The sequence below is a fragment of the Onychomys torridus genome, chromosome 11 (assembly GCF_903995425.1).
Source record: "Onychomys torridus chromosome 11, mOncTor1.1, whole genome shotgun sequence".
Classification (NCBI taxonomy): Eukaryota; Metazoa; Chordata; class Mammalia; order Rodentia; family Cricetidae; genus Onychomys; species Onychomys torridus.
The window spans coordinates 57,623,944-57,646,129 of NC_050453.1; the positions used below are offsets into that span (position 1 = coordinate 57,623,944).

At 51.9% G+C, this 22,186-nt stretch overlaps 2 protein-coding genes across 2 annotated transcripts in view; both read right to left on the reverse strand.

The window, feature by feature from the left end:
* Positions 1-796: 796 nt before the first annotated feature.
* On the reverse strand, positions 797-17,425 carry Tnnt2 (troponin T2, cardiac type). The gene is made up of 16 exons (XM_036203032.1): positions 17,320-17,425; positions 13,044-13,095; positions 12,015-12,025; positions 11,900-11,911; positions 9,376-9,402; positions 7,461-7,550; positions 7,169-7,204; positions 6,279-6,312; positions 5,225-5,288; positions 4,884-5,000; positions 4,186-4,263; positions 3,606-3,716; positions 2,239-2,348; positions 1,619-1,709; positions 1,328-1,368; positions 797-1,040 (listed from the first exon to the last, which is right to left on the reverse strand). Exons 2-16 carry the CDS (start codon positions 13,079-13,081, stop codon positions 995-997), a joined length of 906 nt encoding a protein of 301 aa, XP_036058925.1. The 5' UTR covers positions 13,082-13,095; positions 17,320-17,425; the 3' UTR covers positions 797-994.
* Positions 7,531-22,186, reverse strand: part of Lad1 (ladinin 1) — a 29,110-nt gene continuing 14,454 nt past the window's right edge. Inside the window, exons 10-13 of the mRNA XM_036203030.1 lie at positions 13,044-13,095; positions 11,900-12,025; positions 9,376-9,402; positions 7,531-7,550 (exon numbers count right to left, since the gene is read on the reverse strand). Of these exons, the coding sequence (XP_036058923.1) occupies positions 11,916-12,025; positions 13,044-13,095 (162 nt within the window). The 3' untranslated portion in view covers positions 7,531-7,550; positions 9,376-9,402; positions 11,900-11,915. The remainder of the gene's footprint in view (positions 7,551-9,375; positions 9,403-11,899; positions 12,026-13,043; positions 13,096-22,186) is intronic.

Here is a 22,186-nt window from a genome sequence, read left to right on the forward strand (position 1 = left end):
ATTGCCCTAGAGAGCTGTTGATTGTTCTACTATGTCTTGTGGATTATCTATCCATCTGCTCAGAAACTGTGCTACCATGCTGTCTTTTTAGCTCTGGGATTTTTAAAAATAATTTATTTAAATTTATTTTATGTGCATTGGTGTGAAGGTATCTGATCCTCTGGAACTGGAGTTACAGACAGTTGTGAGCTGCCATGTGGGTGCTGGGAATTGAACCTGGGTCCTCTGGAAGAGCAGCCAGTGCTCTTAACCACTGGGCCATCTCTCCAGCCCCAGCTCTGGAATTTTTAAGCCCTGGGAGATATGCAGATCATGGGAAAGGGGAAACTGAGGCACTCAGACTAGCCCAAGCCTCTTGGCAGCCCTGGCCTGAACAGCTGCCCGATGAAACCATTTTTTCTTCCTCCCTCCAGGGCTCCCTGCCCCTCAGACAGTGGGCTCTCAGTGCCCAGGCCAGGAGGAGAAAGAAAACAGGAACCATCCAAAGAGGCTCCATTGTTCCCCAGCAAATGACTCACATGGGGAATGCTCCCTCCCTATGTGACAGCCCTCTTCCCCAGTGTGCTGTTCCTGGTGACTCAGAGGCTAAAATCACAAACCCTGTCCGCTGTTCCCACCTTCCTCCTGGGCTCTGAGAATGTATGTGCCTTACTCAGGCATCAGCTTCTCTCCTGTAGGTGGGTAAAAGCTGTAGGTGGGTAAAAGAAGATCAGACTGGCATAAGTTCCTCCAAGCTGGGCAGATAGGAGGGTCTTGATTCCCTGTGACATTCTGGAGAAATGACAGAAATACCATTCCGTGTGTGCAGTGTGCTGGCCTTTTATTCTTGGAGTGGTGCTGGCATAGGGGTCAGGCAGAGTACGGGCTTCTAGCTGGCCCAGCTCCCGCTTTCCAGACAGGAGTTTGCACAGGGTGCCCAGGAGGACCCAGAGCTGGGATGCTCAGGACAGGGACAGAGGCAAGAGGCAGAGCTTTGGCGAGAGCAGCGCTGTCTCTATTTCCAGCGCCCGGTGACTTTGGCCTTCCCACGAGTTTTGGAGCTGCAGGAGAAGCAGAACCCCATGAGATGGAGGGGGTGGCAGTTTCCAATGGGGCAGAGGGCAGGCTAAGGAAAGCTAAGGGCTGAGATGAACATTCTGGAGCAGGGGTGGGATATGACAACTGCCTTGCCCCTCCCCATCCCACCCTGCACAGGTAAGCAGTGGCTAAGGCCTAAAGAAGGAAGCTGTGAACTGAAGAAGAGGAAGGGCTGGGGTCCCAACCCTCACAGCAGGATGGGGAAGAGAGAGGCAGGATGCACCATGAGAGAGAGGCCGTAGACACTTACACTTTCTGGTTGTCATTGATCCTGTTTCGCAGGACATTGATCTGGAAGGAAAACAGGGAAGATAAAGGCTAAAGTGGGGGTTCATTCAGTGAGGTCTGGGAGGAGGAAGGGGGTTCAGCATAGAAGCAAGGGTGCAAAGTGGGAGGAGGTAAGCACCAGAACACTGTGGGGAGCTGGTGAGTGAGTTGAATGGACTGATGGAGGATGGGAAAGAGGCTTTGAGGGTCAGCCATGGTGGGGAGCAGGTCAAACCAGTGCACGGCAGAAGGATGGGCACAGCGGGCAACTCACCTCATATTTCTGCTGCTTGAACTTCTCCTGCAGGTCGAACTTCTCGGCCTCCAGGTTGTGAATGCTCTGCCAGAGCTCCTTGGCCTTCTCTCTGCAGGAGCCGCAGTGGGAGGGGAGAGAGAAGCAAGAAAGACAGCCACTTTGGCTTTCACCCCGGCCCGACTGGCCTACGCGGTCCCCCAGCCTGCCCTTGCACATTCAGGTCTGCAGAGGGTGCCTCCAGCCTGTGCTATGGGGCTAACCATTCTGAAATTCTGGGTCCCAGCTACCGTGCCCAGTGTTCAGGGGCAGGCACCAAGGGCTGCCAGAGCAGCGTTCTGAGAGTCCTGGAGTCGTGAAGGCGGCCTCCCGGTACTGTAGAGCATCTAGTTCAATCCTCCTTCCCACCTTCTGTGTGAAGGTGGGCAAGCAGGCGCTTAGACAAGAAAAGGGCCAGCTCAGTTCTCCTTCCCTGTCAGCAAAGGTCCCACCTGAGGCCTGACCTGTGAGGCCCAAGCCCAGCCCTGGTCATGAGCCTTGGTAAATGTGTGAGGGAATGACTCCCCCTGGTGGTTTGCAGTAAGAAGTACCCTCCACCCCACTCCAGAGAACAGAGCCAGAGGCCACCCAACTGGGCTCACCTGAGCTGGTCTTCATTCAGGTGGTCGATGGCCAGCACCTTCCTCCTCTCAGCCAGGATCTTCTTCTTCTTCTCTCGCTCGGTCTGTCTCTTTCCGCTCTTGCGCTCTGTCTGAAGGGGGTGGTGAGCAGGGACACTTGTCTAGAGATGGCTCCTCCCTGTCCCCTGACCCTCCCAATACCCTGGGGGCGTAGGGCCAGGTCTCCAGAACACCAGGTTCCTATCCTGTTGCTCTGGCAACATGACACACCATTACCTTCTAGATTCCCCCAGAGAAACTGAGGCAGGGGCAAGGAGCGGCCTAAGTGCCCTCCCTCCTCCCACAACTCCTCCTCCAACAAGGTGTGCTCCCCTCCCAGAGAGCACTCTACAACCAAAGGGAGGACTCGAGGTTTTGTACCCACCTGAGCTTGCTAAACCAGGAAACCATGAGAGAAAGACCCAGAGAGAGAGACCAAGACCGCCACAGAGACACGGAGAGAAGCAGGGTGGGAGACAGGAAGACAGTAAGGACAAGGTGATTCGCTGCTCAGCAGGGGCTGGCTGCTGTGCCAAGCACAGGTCTGGGGCTCAGGGAAGGGAAACTTTTAGAACATTTGCCTGGTATGGTCATTGTGAGGACAGAGACACGGGGGCAGAGCTAGGGACTTAGGGTATCTAAAAGAAAATATTCCAATGCCTCCATGCATAAAGAAAATCAGGCCTGGTTGGGCATGGTGGCCCTTGCCTTTAATCCCAGCACTTGGGAGGCAGAGGTTAGGTGGATCTCTGTGAGTTCAAGGCTAGCCTGGTCTATAGTCAAGGCTACACAGTGAAACCCTGTCTTTAAAAAACAAACAAAAGATGAAGAAAGAAAATCAGGCCCCAGCCCTGACTGGGTTGCGGGGGGGGGGGGGGGGGGGCGTATCTAGTAAGCATGAGTGTCCATGAGCAAACCACCCCACATTCGTGCAGCACACACTCTCCATGCTAGCTCGTTGCCTCTCTAAAGCTGCAGGGCAGGCAATACTAGGTCATGTGAGGAAACAGGATCGGAGGGTATAGCAGGCCATGCTGCTGTGCGTGACAGAGTCAGCTCTCTAACCAGAGCTCCAGGACCCATGATTCTCCCAGTTGCACCCAGTCACCTTGGGGAGCCAGCGTGAAGAGGCATATTAGTGTTCTAACCTTTGCCCACAGCAGAGCCCTCCTAGTGAAGCCACAGTCAGACCGATAGCCAGCTTGAGGGGGTGTTGGGGGGACTAAGCAAAGCATGGGGAGACCTTATACTTCAGCCACAGCAGTTGGGAATTTCTTCATGGATCCAACCAAAGGCAGTCTTGAAGATACACTGAGATCTCCTGGTTCCCGATGCCGCTTCCCACCTACCTTCTGGATGTACCCTCCAAAATGCATCATGTTAGACAGAGCCTTCTTCTTCCGGGCCTCATCCTCCGCCTTCCTCCTGTTCTCCTCCTCCTCACGCCGGGCCCTTTCTTCCTGATTTCAGGGAGGGCAAATGAACGCATTAGTGTCAAGGGTAGGAATCCAGACTCTGGGTTGAAGTTGGTGTTCTTTACAAATGAGCTCAGCTTTCTTCCCATTGGACAAGGAGCTTTCTGAGGTTACCCTCTGGCACAAGATGGGCAAAGTGGAGTTTACTGAATGGGTAGACGAATTGTTGTATGAGTGAGTTAATGAAGCACTGATTCACATCTGTAAAAGCCCACCATCCCCGCAGGCTGAGAGGCCCTCTGTCCTCACATCCTGTAGTAGGGAAGGGATGGGAGGGGGGGTCTTAAAATCATGAGCACAAGGCCCCAGCGAGTCTGTCCTGTTCGTTGGTGTGATATCAACACTGAGCCCATGACCTGAACTTCTGTGATAAATGCTGCCTCTCAAACTGTGATATCGTGACTGGAGAGGCCACTGGGACTTCCGGGGCTCCAGGGATGGTGTGGTCACTCACAGCCAAGCGGTTCTGCCGTTCCTTCTCTCGCTCATTGCGAATGCGCTGCTGCTCCGCCCGCTCGGCCCGCCGCTTTTCCTAGGGAGAGAGGTAGAAACTCCTATGTGTGCCCATGAGGGGTGTCATCCCCAGTCCAGGAACTGGGACGCAGAGGGAAGCGGCCCATCACAGGTGGAGACTGTCTCGATTCTGTGGGAGATGCCAAGTGGCTTCTCTTGTCTCCCTTAAGGGCTGTATCCACATCCTGGCCCCAGTCCTGGCCCTGGCAGCTTTTCTGTGCTCAAAGATACATGACTGGAGTGCACCTCTGAGGAAAGCAGGCTGGGTACAGAAAAACAAGGAATCAAGTCATCTCCTCTCTCAGCGTGGAATTCTGGGTGTCGCCTAGGATTCCGCAGGCTGATGCCGCGTCTCCTGCAGTAGTGAGGCAGCTATGCCCCATGGGTAGGAAAGATGAAGATGAACAGGGAACACAGACATTTGACGGCCGTTCCACAGCCCGTGGTGCCTGGTCAAGCCCAGCTAGAGCCAGAACTTATCAGGCTCCTGTTGGCAAGGAGCATCCGCCCTGATAGGCAGGTGGCAGGGACCCAAGGAGACCAGCATCCAACAGGTTGGGTTGGCAGCTTGAGGCAGACTGCGGGGTGGGGGTGGGGGAGCCGGGGGGGGGGGAGGGGCTGTGGAAGATTGACACGCACAATTCTGTCTTTGAGCGAGATTAGCTCCTCCTCCTCCTTCTTCCGGTTCTCAAAGTGAGCCTCGATCAGCGTCTGTAGCTCATTCAAATCCTTCTCCATGCGCTTCCTGTGGATGTCCTGTGGGGAGAGCCTGGCTGAGCCTGCCGCACCCGTGAAATGGGTGGGCTCAATGCAAAAGGTACTAACAGGGCTTGGGAACTGAACCTCTGCCCTCCCTACAGCATCCTGCCAACGGCCTGCCCCGGCCGGCCCCAGCCCACAAGATCGGGAGCTCGGTCACTCTCAGTGGAGTCCTTGTCCCCACCCCAAGCTGGCCTGCTCGACCCGCAGCCACCACTCACATCAAAGTCCACTCTCTCTCCATCGGGGATCTTGGGTGGCACCAAGTTCGGCATGAAGAGCCTGCTGCAGAGAGGAAAGGAGAGTCAGGGATCACCAAAGCGACTGGGGAGGTGAGGGACCATGTGTTCCTGGAGCCTCTTGGGCTGTCTTCCTGCAGGAGTGTTCGCCTCTGTGATGATGTCAGCACCAATGATGTCAGACTTTCAGTGAGCTCATTTCATTTTGTCCTCTCACTAGATCCCAGAAGGGGGCAGGGCTGACCCCTCATTAGGAAAATGGAGGCTTAAAACTACACAGCTGGGAAGCAGAAGAGCTGAGCTTGGATGGTGTCCTCGCCGGCCCAACCCCAGCCCCCTAACCCCCACCCCACCCCCGTGGATCTCTGATTCTTGATTTCCTCATATGCTCTTGGGCCTTTGGGAGCTAAAAGGAGATGCTCCAGGATATGCAAGGCAGCCCGCAGAGAGGATGAACAAAGCTAAGACCCACACAGGCCACTGGAGGCCATGAGGGCGCTATGGCGCCATCTGCTGGCGGCATAAGCATTGCCAAGAAGGAAATACTCCGTCCCAATGGCTCCACACTCACAGCCTCCAGATGTGGTTCCAGGTATAGGACAAAGATACCCTGTTCTGCCCATCGGTAGCTCCCCGAAGCTGTCATGCCTAGACTGGTATGGTTTCACTGCTCGGCTCCCCGAAGTTTGCACCCCTTCCCCCCTAGGTCCCACCCTAATTGAGAGGGAGGTCATCATCATCCTGTGGGATAGGCAGCGTGTCTGTCCAAGGCCATGACTAGCCCTTCCCCATTCTGTAGATGAATGTAGCGCACCATCCATGTTAGAACATAATTGGTAGGGAAGTTCAGGGTGCAGTTCATCTCCCGTTCTTCCCCGCAGGCCGAGATCTCTGGGCAGTACACAACCTGCTCAACCCTCTGAGGTAGCTGTGTCTACCACAGCTCCTGCTCATGCACGCCTGTCTCGTTCTTGTCAGCCTCCCTAACTGTCCTCTGCCCCAAAGGCTTTGCTACAGATCAGTGCATCCCACTCACCTGGGCTTGGGTTTGGACTCCTCTGATGGACCGTCTGGAGGAGAGAGAAGGATGTATGGGGTCAGCAAGCCTGGATATTCCCAGCTCCACCCTGAGCTGGACGCCTGTGGGTCTCTGTTTCCCTGCCTGCACAGGGAATCTCCCCCCAGCCCTGGTAAAGCTGGACTTCCATAATCACCAACAGGCATGAAGGTAGCCTTGAGGTGAGGTCACAGAACATGATTGGCTGTGTCTACAGGGACACTAAGCCTGGGGCCTCAGAGCCTTTGCTCATCTGTTCTGGGTTGGGAAGATTGCTTCTCAGACTTCACAGTGATTCAGGGCCTTGTGGGAAGGTTCCCAGGGCCTCCAGCCCTGGAGGTCCTCTCATTAATATTGTGGGCCCTGAAGTTCCTGGTGGCCACCTGGCCAGGGAAGTAGCGGGCATGATTCCAAGGCCTGACTGGCTATCCCCCCAAACTCCCAATCTCCCAACACCAGTGACTGGAGCCAACTGAAAGAGGCTGCAGCCTGCTGAGGACCTTGATGATGATGTCACTACAGCATGGCGCATCTATATCTTGGAATACCAGCACCAGACCTCACTGGCATTGCCTGGGTACCAGGAGCCTGGGGTGTGAATGTGACTTCTGAGTCCACTACCCTGCTGCACAGACTAGGGGGGATAGATGCTGGTTCCCTCTCCTTTTGGGCACAAAGGCCCCTTCTCTGAGGTAAAGAGGATAAAGGTTCAGAGCCACCCAACCCCTGCAAGTGCCACCAAGTTCTGCCTTTCTAACCCTTTCCTGTATAACTTCCAGTGGAATCCCCGGGCACAGTCTTCCTCAAAGCTACTATGAGAAATTCCCCTGTCATGTCTGACTCCTGTGCTGATACCCAGCAGCACTTACCTTCAGCATCTTTGGCTTCTTCATCTTGACCAGCCTCTAAACAAAACACGAACAATCAATAGAGTTTTTGTTCTGAGCTCATTTCCCTGAGAGCATGCCATGGTCAAGCATGCCTTTCGCTTGTAGGGTCAGCCAGGAAAGAAGCCCTGGATTGATGACCATCAACCAGGTAACGGACTGATGCACCCCCCAGCCCAGCCAGGAATCACAGGCACACAAAGCTAGGAAGCACCTGGACGACCGACTTCTTCAAACACCACCCCTGAGCCCTTGTCCCCTTACCCTGGCGTACCTTCTGCTTTGGTCTCCTCTGTCTCAGCCTCACCCTCGGGCTCAGCCTCAGCCCCGCCATCCTCCTCCTCCTCCACTGCCTCCTCTTGCTCTGGAGAGGTGAACCAGACACCATGAACAACCAGGCCCCTCTCTCAGCCACCAGACAGCACCCCCAGAACAGAGATCAACCTGGGAGACGTGGAAGGGGACTAGTGACATCCAGGTTCACATGAGCTGGGAGTCTTGGCCTCGAGTGACAGAAGGAAGCTGCTTCGCTCCTGGGTGACACCAGAAGGCAGCAAAATAGAGCTCACAGCCACACCCAGCCCGGGACAACTTCTGTAAGCAAAGGCTCCTAGGCATATAGCCTCATTCACTCTTCTATACTCTCATCCGTGGCTCAACCCCACACGTGAGGAAGTGCAGCAGGGACTGTGGGTCTGCAAGCCCAAAGTGCTCTCTGTCAGCTCCTTTGCAGGGAAAGTGAAGCTCCACAGAAGGGTACCATCTGGCTGGTAAGTGTCCCAAACTTACCACCCTGGGAATTTGGAAATCAGAATGAAGTCTTCCCCAGTGTGGACACCTATGTGCCACCTAGAGGCTTCTGGACAAGCCAGATATTTGAGGTGGGAGCACCAGTGATGAAGGACAGTAAGACTCACTGCTGGGGACCAGTTGGGGTGAAGGACTATCCAGCCTCTTTCTGCCCAAGTTAGAACTTGCTTCTGTGACCTCCCTGGTGACATGATTCCATCATTTTCCCTAACTTTTCACCCTGGAGGCTCCAATCAGCGCCTGGCACCACAGGACGGGTCCTGACTAAACCGAGGTGCCAGGGAAGGGATGCTGTGAATCCAGAGACTCTTCAAGTCTACAGACCCTTCCTCCATGTCTAGCAGAAACCAAAGCCACGAGTGCGGGTGGATGAAACGCCCAATATTTAGAGGGTTGTGCTACCCAGAAGGTTGCCAGGCATTTCTATTTCCATCATTTGCTTGGCAGGATGTGGACCCCGCCTCTCCCAACATTCAGAAGGGACAGACAGATTAAGGAGGCAAGATGCCATCCAGACCATGACTCGGCTTGGCGGAAGTGCTTGTAACATTCAGTGATGGATAGGCTGACAAGTGGTGGCCCTTGGCAGAGGGAGAGGACAACACCTCCTGACAGAGAGAACCCTCAGAGGGAAGAGGGCACCTCCACCGCCTCTGCTCATCTCCTCTGGCCTCCTTTCCTAGGACTGGATCCTCACTGAGGTCTGGGGTACTTCTTTCAAACCTTCAGGGGGTTTGCCAGTAGTGTGAGAATAAAGGAAGATGGCCAGTTCTGGGGTCCACCTTGAGGCCACCATGCTGGCACCTCTTCCATACACCCTAGGCTTTATCTCTCTGTGCCACGTGCCCTTGGCCCAGTGGTCACACAGAAACCCAATGAGCAGGTCACACTTAAGGCCTCCCTTGGATGTCACTGTGGGAAAGCTGCTCCTGAAATTAAGCCCCACTCTGTCCTCTTTGCCCTCCTGTTACCCCTGGGAGCAAGTCCAGCCTCACCCCACCACTCACTCAGCAGCACACATCCGAAGGCCTACATCATGCCCTCTCTGCTATTCTTCAGGGACTTTGTCCTCAGAGCCCTAACCCCTTGGCCGCTGTGCCTTGGGCAAAGCAGAGAAGGTCCCCACATGGAACACTGCCATGCACGGCAGAGCAGTTGGGGTTCGTTCATTCCTGCCATAAGAATCCCTCTGTGACCACACGTGGAGCACAGCCCAGATCCTTCCCACTGCCCACCCCAGAGAAAAGTCAAGAAGGAAAGGAAGGAATGGGCAAGGGGTCCTGGGGTCCCAGCCCTTCTGAAGTGATGGCCCTTCCTAGCCCAAGCCCAGAGCCCGGGGGAACAGGAGAGCAGGGAAGAGGACAGAGGAGGCTGTATACCGTCTTCGTCTTCAATCCAGTCTTCTTCTTCCAGGCGCAGGTGATGGCCGCAAAGGGAGCAAGCGGAACAGGTTAGTGTGCAGCAGACAGCCCGGTGGCGGCGGCGGAGGCCACAGCCAGCCCAGAGTTAGGCCTGAACTCCGATCCCCAAGCCAACACTCAAGCCACATGGCAGGCTCACTCCTCAGTGACATCCCCACGCCTCAAGTAAACAGACACCATGACAGTCAGTTCTCAATCACTGAGAACGGAATGCCTAAAACCAAGTGGAGCCTGGCACCTGAAAGTGTTCCGCCCCGGCCTGCTTCTAGGTTATAGGACCCAGCTTCTCCCTCACTAACATAGTGGACCCCCGTATCAGAAAATGGGGAAAAAATTACTCCCTCTTCTCCATCTTCTCCTACATTCCTGCCCTGAGTGAGTTTTGGAACTATCCCACAGAACACCCAAGACTCCCAGAATCACATCTAGGACCGCCACACCGGGGGCCATACCAAGGGAGCTGGCCTGACCTGTTGGAAGGCATACATAATCTGAGGAGGCTGACTATGTTTCCCCATTGTTTTCCATGCAGATCTCTGCTTAAAGAAGAGTTTAAGAAGCCAGCAATGGTGGCACATGCCTTTAATCCTAGCAGGCAGATCTCTATGAAGTTGGAGGCCAGCCTGGTCCACAGAGCTAGCTTTAGGACAGCCAAGGCTACACAAAGAAACCCTGTCTCGAAAAACCAAAAAAGATATGTGTGTGTGAGAGGTGGGGGTGGGGGGAGTGTTAACATCAATGGGAAGATCCTTTGCCCTAGCAAAAAAAGACCCTAAGGACTATCTGCCCTGTAGGTTTCAACCACTTATCTGGACCCTTCCTTTCTGAGCCAGAGGTGGTGCCTTGGACCAGTAAGGCAGAAGTAGATGCTGCAAGACGCTCACTCCACCAAGAACTTTGACTCTCAGACAGAGCCTGCTGTGTGTGTAGTAGTAGCCAGGCTGAAGGTCCCAAATCTGGCTGAAGTCTGTTTCCAAAACCCTACTACCCAGAACCTGCTGTAAAAATCCCCCAAGGCAAAGGAATCTCCAGAAGATGGAGTTCATTCTATAGGAAAGTTGGAGGCAGCTGAGCTCTTGATTCAAAACACATTTTTGAAGCTGGGCATAGTGGCTCGTGGCTCATGCCTGTAATCCCAGTACCGAAGCTGAGGCAGGGAGATTGCCACAGTTTGGGACCAGAGATTATCTCAGTGGTGGAATGCCAGGTGGGCCAGGATGAGCAGGATGAGAGATCTTTCTAACGGCTCCTGAAAACCACAAATGGCATCTGTGGACCCTTTGTGGGCATGGCTCCTATTTGGCTACATGATCCAAAACAGTCTTAAAAGAGCAAGAGGCTCCTCTCTTTTCCCAGAAAGCCTGAGGAGCAGGGGAGGTGCAGCTCCCTAGATAGTCAGAGACCCTTTTCTTTGTGCACACACAGGGCATGACTTGGCCAAATCATGGCAAGCCAGGCTACAGACTGGCTGTGGTGTAGAAGCCAAGAGCCACAGGGTCATTCTGGGCCTTCCAAGAGGAAGGAGACAGAGAGAGAGCTTCCAGAAAGAATAGAGCCCAAGCCAAGGAGGGTGACATGTCATCATATCCAAGATGAAGGGACAGCAAGATGGACCTTTGCCAGGTTGTAATAAAGCTTCATGCCCATAGGAAAGGTCCCACGTAATGAAGCATTTTCATAGCCACATTTTAAAAAGTAGTCAACGGAATGTTCTTTGGTTTGTTCATGGCATTATGGCTGTCTTTGTTTGTTTAATGTGCTTACTTTTTCTAACTTTCAATTTAATTTAACTCTTTATATATATGGATGTTTTGCCTGCACGTATATTGGTGCATTACTTGTGTGCATGGTGCCTATAGAAGCCAGAAGAGGGTGTCAGATATCCTGAAACTGGAGTTATATATGGTTGTGAACTACCATGGGGGTAGCAGGCATTGAACCTGGGTCCTCTGGAAAAGCAGCCAGTGCTCGTAAGTGCTGAGCCATCTCTCCAGCCCATATATCTTAAGATATGTGCTGAAATAATGAAGTGTATATCCGGGAATGATTTGTGGTGCCTTCTCAGATCAGCTGAAGTAGAGATGAAAGGTTGGCCACATGGTTATGATTGCAGAGGCTGGGTGATGAGAGTGTGAGGGCTCATTATTCTTTTCTTCTTGTCTTTATACATTTCAAAGTTTTCATGGTAAATATATATATATATATATATATATATATATATGTGTGTGTGTGTGTGTGTGTGTGTGTGTGTGTGTGTGTGTGTGTGTGTGTGTGTTTTATATACATCACACACACACACACACCAAACACACACACACACACACACACACACACACACATATATGCATATGTGTGCAAAAGTGATTACTGGGGACATCTCTGCTCAGCTAGGAGTTCAGGGCAAAGGAAAACAAGCTGTTACCCCAGAAACACTGGCCTCTCAAAACTCCCCTCTGGCTCCCCATGTGCCCGAGGTACATACCTTCCACCGCTTCTGTTCAGAAGAGAAGACCAGGGCGAAAGAGAAGAGAGAAGAGGTGGGTCAGTTTCCAGCCGAACTGTCCTCCATCTGTGTGTGCATCCCCATGAGCTCTTACCTTCCTGTTCCCTGAGTATGAAAGAAGACACTGTCAGAACCAGGACACATGCTAACATGCTAAACACACACACACACACACACACACACACACACACACACACACACACACACACCTCCACACAATGACCTTTCCTTGAAGCTAGCCAGCTGCCTTTTCCATTTCCTTCTTGTGCAAATGGCACTCCATCTTCCGGCTCGACCTGCAAAGGCCCCAGCAGCCTGGCCCACCCTTCTTAGCCAGCACTATTTGCCACTGTCCCTAGCAACCTCTTAGTCAACAATCATCTCAGCCTTCTTCCCACTTCCCGCTCTCACGGCACCTCGGAGGTTCTCCCAGGAAGTGCTCCTTTTCAGAAAGCCCTTTCCTCCCAAGTCTCTCTACAAATGCTGCCAGGGGAGGCCTACCTTCTCTGTCTCTGACCATCCCAGCACCCACTCTCCCTCTTCCCTGAGCTCCTGTGAAACCTCGGCCACATCAGCCCAGTGCATCCCTTTGCTAAGCCCTTCCGTGGTTCATATCTCAGCGGCCCAAATGGAAAGGAGGTTCTGTGTGGGTCCATCTGACCTCCCTGGCGGCATCCCTACTCAGAATATTTGTTGGATTGCCTAACTGTAGCTCATCTTTGGCTTCTCCAGGACAGGCCTGTAGACAGGTACTATGAGGGACTAGGGATCTGCTGTGCCCTGGGGGCAAGATGGGGGAGGCCACCATTTCTGTGGCCTCAGGAGAGCTGTTGTACTGTTAGCAGCTGCAACAGGCCCAGCTTCTCAGCTCCCCCACACCCCCATGGCCAGTGCACTAGCTAGTAAGACCCTGCTGGTCCTGGAACCGGGTCCTGTGTTCCCAAAGTCCCCAGCTTGAGGTTGCCTAGGATCTGCTAACCAGAGCTACAGAAATGGGAAGGAAGGGGAGAAATCCAAGTCCTGGAAAGGGGTGCAGCCACTCTACCAGGACGTGGGGTTGCTGGGCAGCTCACTGACTGAGTATGAGGAGACAATACGCAAGGCAGGATGCTCCGGTACTTACTCTCCGTATTCCTCCACCACCTCCTCCGTGTCAGACATGCTCTCGGCTCTCCCTCCAGAAAGAGAAAAAACATCATTGCAGGTAGTCAGAGAGAGGTGGCTCCCCTCAGCAGGAGCCTTCTGCACCTAGCTATAGTGGGCTCAAAGAAGCCTGGGGATGCGTTCACTGTGTGACCCACAGTACAAAGCCAGTATCTCCTTCTGCAAGGAGGCAGCCATGACACCTGAATCACAGCAAGGCAGCAACTGGTGTTCACCCATTTCTGGCCCCTGAGCAGGCATGCCAGCCTGGATTTCTTATGTTCCTATTTGTAAGTCCCAAAGACATGTGTTTCTCGCTTCTCAGGGGAGCAGAGTCCTAGTGGATGGCTGTTCTCATCATACCTTTCATCCTGACACAGAGCTCCCTTGGGATACTGGTGACACCAACTCTAACCCTGCACAGCGCAGAACTCGGCAATTAAAAGAGATAAACAACTGGTCTATTCTCTCAAGCTATGGTTTGAGAGAAGCCGACTGTGACGGTCATAGGCTGTATGACTCCATTTATAACTTTCTTGAAATGGCAAGATTATAAATGTGAAGAGTAAGTCACCAGGGCTCATGTGGAGGGCAGGAGGGAAGTGGAAATGGTAATCGACATATGCACAAGGGACCCTTGTTGGCCTTTTTGAAAAGTGCATGTTTATTTATTTATGTGTGTGCACATGAATATCACAGCACGTGTATGGAGATCAGGAAACAACCGGTTCTCTTCCACCATGGGGGTCCCAGGGATCAGACTCAGGCTGTCAGGCTTGGTGGCAGGTCCTTTTACCTCTGAGCCGTCTCCCAGGTCCCCTTGTGGGTCTTGACTACAGGGATGAATACGTGAACATACCCAGGTTGAAACTGTGTAGAACTCAACCCACACAAAGGGCAATGGAAGCTGGGGTGGTCTCAGTGAGGGCGTGGATGGACTGGATCTGTCTGTGCACAAGTTGTGATATCACATTATATAGTTTTGGAAATGTTTGGTCTGGGGAATGTAGACAAGGGGACACAAGAAACTTTTCTGTTTCTTTCTCCCTTATTTGGACCTATTTTTATTTTTTATTATGTGTGTCTGTGTGAGGATGTGCACATATGAGTGCGGGTGCCTATGGCGTTCAGAAGAGGAATTCAGATTCCCTGAGCTCAGTTCCAGGTGGTTGTGAGTCACCTGACGTGGATGCCAGGAATCCACCCTGGATCCTTAAATATGTGCTCTTCACTGCTGAGCTAGCTCTCCAGCCCTTCTGTATTACTTCTTAGACTTGGGTATTAATCCACACAATCTCAATGAAGATTCCAGCTTTAAAGCTTTCCTGGGAAACTGGCTGAACTATTCCTGTAACTGTGGCGGCAACAGCGCTGGGCTCAGGCTCTCCTGTGTTAGTTTGCTGAGATGTGGATGTGCTTGTAGCACAGTTGAACCACGGTCCTCTCTGAATGATAAACATCCTCCATAAGGGGCTGTATGAGGATCCAGGGGATGTTAGTGAGTGGATGCCTAGGCATGGCCAGATATAATAATGTCATTCATCGTCACAAGAAGCCACAGGGAGAGGTGGAAAGAGCAAGGCCTCAGTGTGAGAGTCACCTGGTGCCCTTGAGTGTGACCTTGGGAAGGTCATTTCATTTTCCTCCACCAATATTCCCTTTGGGAAAGTTCTCCTCCCTTGCGGTGTATGCAATAGAATGAACAGATTGGAGATGGTGTAAAGTGCCTGCCCTGAGAACGAACTCAACCCATATTATTACAAAGCCATTCCCAGAGGCGTATTGGTGCCTAACCCGGGGACACTGTCAGGTTGCCTGAAATGTGGACGGTGCCCCCTGTTGTTTGCAATATACATAGTTACAAAGGAGAAGGAGCACACCATGTGGTGGGCTCGAGCAGCAGAAGCATACTGATTGACAGGACACCCCCATAGCTTTCCCGTGTGCCCTGCTTCCTGCCCACACTGAAGCCACCCCCTGGGACGTGATTTGACGTTGCCAGTATGGAAGGAAGGGTGGGACCTGGATGGTCCTGCCCCTGCCTTCTCCAGCTTTCTGTGTATATTCCAGTGCAGAGAAGAGGGCTGAGACCCAGGCACACACACACATCTATGGACATCCATGAAAGGCAATGTGTTGTGGGATTGAACTGATAGTCAGCACAGAGCCACCCTTGAGACTGGGCTGTTTGCAGAAAGCTGGCACTCGCCAGGTGTTCTGAGACTCAGAAGTCACTGCAATCTGGGATTGGTCCAGGCCTGCTTGGTTGGGGACAAGCACAGCAAGTCCCCACTCTGCTCCCTCTGCTGGAGGAGGACAGGGACAGTGGGGATGGGGGGGGGGGAGGCACAGCAGCCCTGTGCAGCTTATCACTCTGCCTCCGCCTATGTTAAGATAGAGGAAACGGGATGTCAAATGTGTAAGGTGTCTCAATGGGGGTGGGGGGGTGAACTGTATTCTACTGAGAGAAGACTTGAACACCAGATGACCACCACTTGCATCTCAGGGTGAGCAGGCCACTCCTGAGCCCAGGAGTCTGGTAGTAGACTCACCTTGGGTGAGACAAACCCCAGGGGTAGACAGTCAGAACCTGTGAGGAATTGAGGGTGTTGGAGGTGTCGGGGAGAGTTCTTGTGGGAAGGTGTGTGGCTGTTCCAGAGCTTATCATCGACAGCTTCTCTCCTGCTCTCCTACCAGCTTAGAGCCACTGGACATCTTGCTGAGATCAGAGGAGGTAGGATCGACTCGGACTCCCCACCTTATCCCCAGGAACACCATCCAGATCCCAAAATAGCACAGACCACAGACTTCAGAGTCTGAGGAATGCTTCCAACAGAGGGGGCACACCTAAACCAGGTAGGCTAGGAAAAGGAAAGGGGAGGCTGAGCCTGAGGGCTCCAGAACACCAGCTTCTACCATCTGACCACGCTCTCAGCAAGCCACAGGGGTCATCTTTCACTGGTAATAAAGCAAAACTACAAAGAAACAAAGAAGACTCTCTGGGGAGCAAAAGATCCACGTTTTAAGCCCAGCTTTTACTGTGTGGCCTTAGGTAGGTCACTAAACATCTCTGAACTTTTACTTGATTTACCTATAAAATAGATTAGCTTCAGATTCTGGCCTTGCAAGTTTCTAAGGAGTGTAGGCTCTGTCCTTCAGCCCTGGTCCACAGCATTGAACTGGGATCTTCCTAAAGCTACAGCTGTTGGCCCAGGAGACTGAGGAATCAGCACAGGGTGAAGGGGAGGGGCGTAGGCAACTTGATCCCCTCAGATTTTTCTGCCTTGAGAGAAGGAGGATCTGTCCTGTGAGGAGGGTCAGAGGGGGAATCTTGGAGGTCAGGGAGCGTCCCAGCTGGATTCCCTGTGGAATGTGTTGGAAATTTCTTAAACTCCAAGCAATTACCTCCCAAACTATCCTCCAATATGCCCAGAAGTCAGAAAACCTGCTACAGTTCAAAGGCACAGAACAAGAGCAAGTTGGCGTGGGGCACAGGTCACCTGGAAGGGACATAGTGGGTCCCAGGGATAACCTTCCAATGTTGACAAGCTTAGCTCACCTCTCCTGGGAAAGGGATCTGGACCCATCGCCCCCTCCCCATGCTAACCACCCTTGACCTCCTCCAGAAGTGGAAACACACCCGGTCCCAGATGCTCAGTGGTCCACATCTGCTTGGGGAAGCCCCATCAGGCCCACATGCCTCTGGCATTTGACCTTTGCCAGGGCTCCCAGGGTAGCATCTTTCCTGGACATGTGAGCTGGGTCACCAGGATTCATTGGCAAATATAGCCATGGTCTTACCCTGCTCTCCAGGCCTCTAGAAGAAGGGTTCAGGCGGCCCTTAACCTGAGCAATCGAGGATGCCTGTTGGCTAGGGTTCTGTTGTATTTAGCAGCCCAACAATAATCTAGGCCACTCCACTCATGAAAAAAAAGTAAGATCTCTGGGGAGGAAAAGCAACCTACTGAAGACTTTAAAACCACAGTGTCTTTAGTGGCAGATTGGGACCTCCCATTCACTTCTCATCAAGAACGCAGGCTCTCTCCACTCCACGGCACTCATGTTGGAATCTATCCTGGAAACAGCTCCTCTGAATGTGGAGGTGTTCTCCCCCTAGAATGGGCCATGGGTTTCCATCAACCTGGGACCACTCAGAGTAAACACAAACTCAGGCCAGGGAAAATGCCAGTGACGAATCCCTCGAATTCTCCTACCTGCCTCAGCCTTTCCCTAGATCCTCCCCCCCCCAGTCTTACCTCTGAACAGGGGCTGCACACGGGTCCTGGGGTATCTGCTCAGCCTCAGCAGGGACTGGCCGAGGGCAGGGCATGGAGAGGGCTTTAAGCAAGCATGTGGGCTGGGGCCTTGAGAGCCAAGCCCTGCGGTAGGAGGAATGTGCAGCGGGAGATGGGGAGAGGGGGGAACAACACAATGGAGGGTGTTGGCTGTTATTTTGGCAGGTGCCAGGCACAGGGCTAAAGGAACAAGTACCCCACGCCATATAAGCTCATGTGGTCCTCCAGCTGCCCACATAAGCTATTTTAAACCAGAGCAGATATGCTGGGAACATAAACCAGCTGTCCCTCTTGAGAATCCTGATAAAGCAGATGCCAAAGCCCGGGGTGGGGGAGGGGCTGGGAGCAGGGTTGGGGGCAGAAGTCAACATTAGAGACACTTCAAGAGCCCTGGGGAGCGGAGGGCAAGAGCTGGGGGACAGACATCTTCTGGGCTGCTGCTGCTGCTGCTGGACCAAGAGGCCTCAGGCAGATGGCAAGCTCTGCAGGCCTTGGAAAGAGCACCTGGAAAGTAGTCTCCATGAGCCCCAAGCCACATGCCATGTCCTCCTCACAGGAGTGGGCTCCAGCAGCCAGAGGAGGTTGGGCCCAAGAATGGAGACTCTCCTTAGTCTGGCAGCAGGAGTATGAGTGGAGTGCAGAGAACCATTGGGGTTCCCCTTCAGGGTTGGAGACTGGGGTGCTGGTGAGCAACTTTGTCTGCTTGCCCACTACATCAAAAGGCCCATAAGACCAGGCCCCAGCTTTTGCTGTAGCCGGAATGTTTATGTCCGTCAGCCCACAGAGGGTGACCGGCACAAGGTGGTGCAGGGTGTGAAGGAACTAAAAGAAAAAACTAAGTTGGGAGGCAGCTGAGCTCTTCCCCAAAGTCTCCCTCCCTCTACCCCATCTCCTCAGCAGGCCCCACCAAAGTCTGAAGAACAAATACCTCCATGGACCAGGCCCAACTTCCTGGATGCCCTGAGCCCTAATATCCCCGGCCCTTCCAGACATTCTTAGTGACTCACCCTCTTGCTTTCCACACCAGACTCACCCAGCCCCTGCCCTTCTCTTCTTTCCTGACCATATGCCCAGCCTTTCCTTTGGTTCCACCAACTTAAGAGGGACGGGGTTGCCCTTGTGTGAAAGTCCTTGTCAGGACCCTCTGTACACAAGATGTCCGCACTTCTAGCCAACTTACCCAGAAATCAGCTGACACCACTCCCCTCCCATGGTCCCTAGCAGCCTCTGAGCCCAGTGACTTTGATCCCCAGCTCTAGGCTTATACTGAGCCGTGTACCATTCTGCCAGCAGGTCAGCAGCAGGACCAGCTGGAGCCACAAGCCTGGGGGCAGCAGGAGAGGGAGGGTTCAGGAAAGCTGGGGAGGTTGGAGAGGGGTTGGGAAAAGCAGAGGGAGGGAGAATACTAAGAAGGATAATGAGCCAGAGCCAAGATGGCCTCATAAAGAGCATGGCAACTTGCTTCCCATTCAAGCCCACCAAGCCCCATTTTACGTTGTATCTCAGTCTAGAATCTGCTGGAATTTAGGAGTTGCTCTTCCTAAGCTCTCCCTGAACTTAAACTACTTTCCAAGAAAGCTGATAACCTTTCAGACAGGCCATAGCCAGTCTTCATGGATGCCCGAAGGAGGAATCTGAGCATCTACCTACACAGAGCACCCTCCTCTGGAAAACCAGTAGGTTCTTAGTATCAGGAGACCCTAGGTGTGGGGCTTCATCCAGACAGCCACTGCTTGGTATCCATACTGGTATAACTCAGGGTAGTCCCAGAAGCAACTTAGAGGTCTAGTCATGACAAATAATGTCTCAGCAAATGAGCATAAAATCAGAACTGCAATGATCTGAAGAAGCATGTGAGTTGGTGCATGCACACTGGGGTACCCACCCAATGACAGGATGCTCCTTGGGTCCCCAGGCCATTGCAGCAGCAGAGTAGGGAGGTAGACTTACTTCCAGGGTGCACTCAGATGTCATTTCCTACACACACACACACACACACACACACACACACACACACACACACACACACACCTCTGGCTGCAGCCACCTCCACATCTTGTGTAATGGCACACACGGAAAATGTGGCAACAAATAGATTAACAGAAATGGGCTGAGTTTAAGCGTAACAGCTAGTTAGTAGTAAGCCTGAGCTAATGGTCAAGGAGTTTTAATTAATATAAGCCTCTGTGTGTTTATTTGTGTCTGAGCAGCTGTGGACCTGGCGGGACATAGGAAAACTTCCAGCTACAATTGGTGCCCACACACAGTGGCAAGTTTCCACCTAAAATCTGAGAGAGCTTAAGAAGAGATTATAAATGTAGCTAAGAGCACCTTTCTAGTTCATATCGCTCATGGCAGGCCTAGGTACAATGATGTGTCCCCTGGCTGTGGTGGGTTCACGGCATGCAGGCTGGAGCTACAGCATTTTGGATTCCTACTGAATTACGCAGAGGTTTCTGTAAACTGCACAACATGATGCGTGGTGGATACAGCTTTTGATAGTACAAAAATAAATTTCTGGGCTACACACTGCTTTGATAGAGGCATAGACCCACTGTCTCCAAAAGTCAGCAGAAAATTAACTCCGCCGTGTTGGAAAGCTGAGGTGGGTGGAGCCAGCAGCCAAAGCTGCCATTTCAGTCCTAGTCATGATGCAGTTTAAAGCAATAGATTCACAATAAAACAGATTCAGATAAGATAAACCCTAAACTGGTTACATGTGTGTAAAAGTGTACATAGGCTTAAAAGAAAAAGCAAATGGAGAATAGACAGTTATATAAAGAAATAGATAGTTTTTAAAAATAAAAATAGTTTTTAAAGAGAAAGTAAAAGTAATATAAAAAATAAGCCACACAGAGTCTGGATTATGTTGTCTTTGGTATTTTTGTTTTGTTTTGTTTCAAGACAGAGTTTCTCTGGGTAGCTGTGTGTGCCTTTGGGATTTTTAACTACAGAGAGATATTTGATTGTAAAAGCTGATGAGTTAAACCTGGATGGAGTTTGCTTTCTTTGTGGCCAAAGTTAGCCACTGGACAAAAAAGTGTCCTTGCGTTGACTGCTTGATGATATGTTGTATAAACTAGACATGCAACACTCATAGGAAGGCGACCACTGAACTTTGCAAGGCAAGATAGTCCTTCAGGTTCCTGCTTCTCAGAAGAAACTGCCAGACATTCTACAGGACACACACACATACACAAAATGACTGAGAGGCTAGGCCTATGGGCTGAAGATGGGTGTCCCAACATTACAGAGGAACTTTGGGTAACTGTCCAGGCAGGCAGCTGTCTCTGTCATTCTAGATTTTTGGAAAGTTGCTTACAATGCTCTTCCTGTTTACTTAGGTAAAGTTGTATCTTTCTGAGGTTTTTGATGTAGTTGAAGACTAGATAGTTATAATATAATGGTTATGATAAAAGACAAATTAGATATAAAACTTTAGATTCACAAATATAGGACAGATAGAATATTTTCTTTAATTTTGCAAAATACAAAGAGACTAGATATTGTAACTGTAATTCTTATTGGTTGTATGTAATTTTACTATGTTAAAGTTAAAACCTTCCCTTTTAATTAAGCAGAAAAGGGGAAATGCTGTGGGATAATGCTTTTATACACTGGTTTAATAAAGCACTGATTGACCAGTAGCCAGGATGGAAGTATAAGCAGGACAAGCAGAGAGGAGAATTCTGGGAAGAGGAAGGCTGAGAAAGGAGACACCAGCCCGTCGTCCAGGGGGCAGCACATAATGGCATACAGGTAAAGCCACAGAAAATGTGGCAACATATAGATTAACAGAAATGGGCTGAGTTTAAGTATAAGAGCTAGTCAGCAATTAGCCTGAGCTACTGGCCAAGCAGTTTTAATTAATGTAAGCTTCTGCGTGTTTACTTGGGTCTGACCAGGCAGGACACAGGAAAACTCCAGCTACACCTTTGCTCATCAGTTGCCTCCAAAGCAAAGCAGGTGGCAGAAGAAGTCGTGGAGTGGAGCTGCTGCCACCCACACTCTGCCCAGCAGCCTGCTCACAAGGGCCATCCCAAAGAGGGGATGCGGGCAGAGCTCTGCACTGAGCTGCACCTGATAAGCATCCCCTCCACTGTCTGAGGGGAGCACCCATGAGCCTCTCCTGAGAGATGCTCTGCCAGCTACGAAAGTTCACCTGCCAACGAACTACTCAAAATTTGCAACATGAACATCCCAAAGCCATTTGAGGTCACCTGCTTGAACTCTCAGGATGCAGAGAAGGGAAGGGCGTGGGGTAGTAGTCAAGGTGCTCAGCAGAACCAGAGCAGTCACAGCCTCCATTGTCCAGGTGACACACAGCCACCTCCTCTGCCTTGCCCACCAACCCTCAATTGCAGATCAAGTTCTTGGCAGGATGTACAGGGTGTTCCAAGCAGGTCTTCAGGTTCTGCTCCCCTTTCCCCAGCACCTGCCCCAGCCTAGCAAAAGTGTGAGACCAGCTACAGGGGACCCACAGAGGTAAGCCAGCTCTGGGTACTGACAAATGAGCACATCCTGGGGCTGAGGGTCTCTGTCCTCGGGACTAGAGGGGCCTTCACCCAGGACACAAAGGCAAGTGGGACTGGCTGCTTCTGCCCCATCAACTACGGAGCAGGGGGGCAGTGCTGTACTTATTAGCCACGTTCTGAGAAACTGTGGCATTGCCTCAGGCTGCAAAGTTGGTATGGGCAGCCTTTGCACCCATTCCCCCTCAAGCTGGTTCTAGGTGAAACCAGAGCAATCAACCATGAGGAAGAGCTGTAATGACTGAAGACCTCTTTTTAGGCTCCAGCCATAATGGGGCTGCAGGGCACTGGACTGT

Excerpts from the sequence above, each read along its gene's own strand:
- Tnnt2 (XM_036203032.1), bottom strand. The coding sequence starts at position 13,081 with ATGTCTGACACGGAGGAGGTGGTGGAGGAATACGGAGA. Across the intron at positions 7,551-9,375 it reads CTGGATTGAAGACGAAGACG|AGCAAGAGGAGGCAGTGGAG; the intron begins GTATACAGCCTC and ends TCACCTCTCCAG. Across the intron at positions 6,313-7,168 it reads AGAAGCCAAAGATGCTGAAG|ACGGTCCATCAGAGGAGTCC; the intron begins GTAAGTGCTGCT and ends TCTCTCCTCCAG.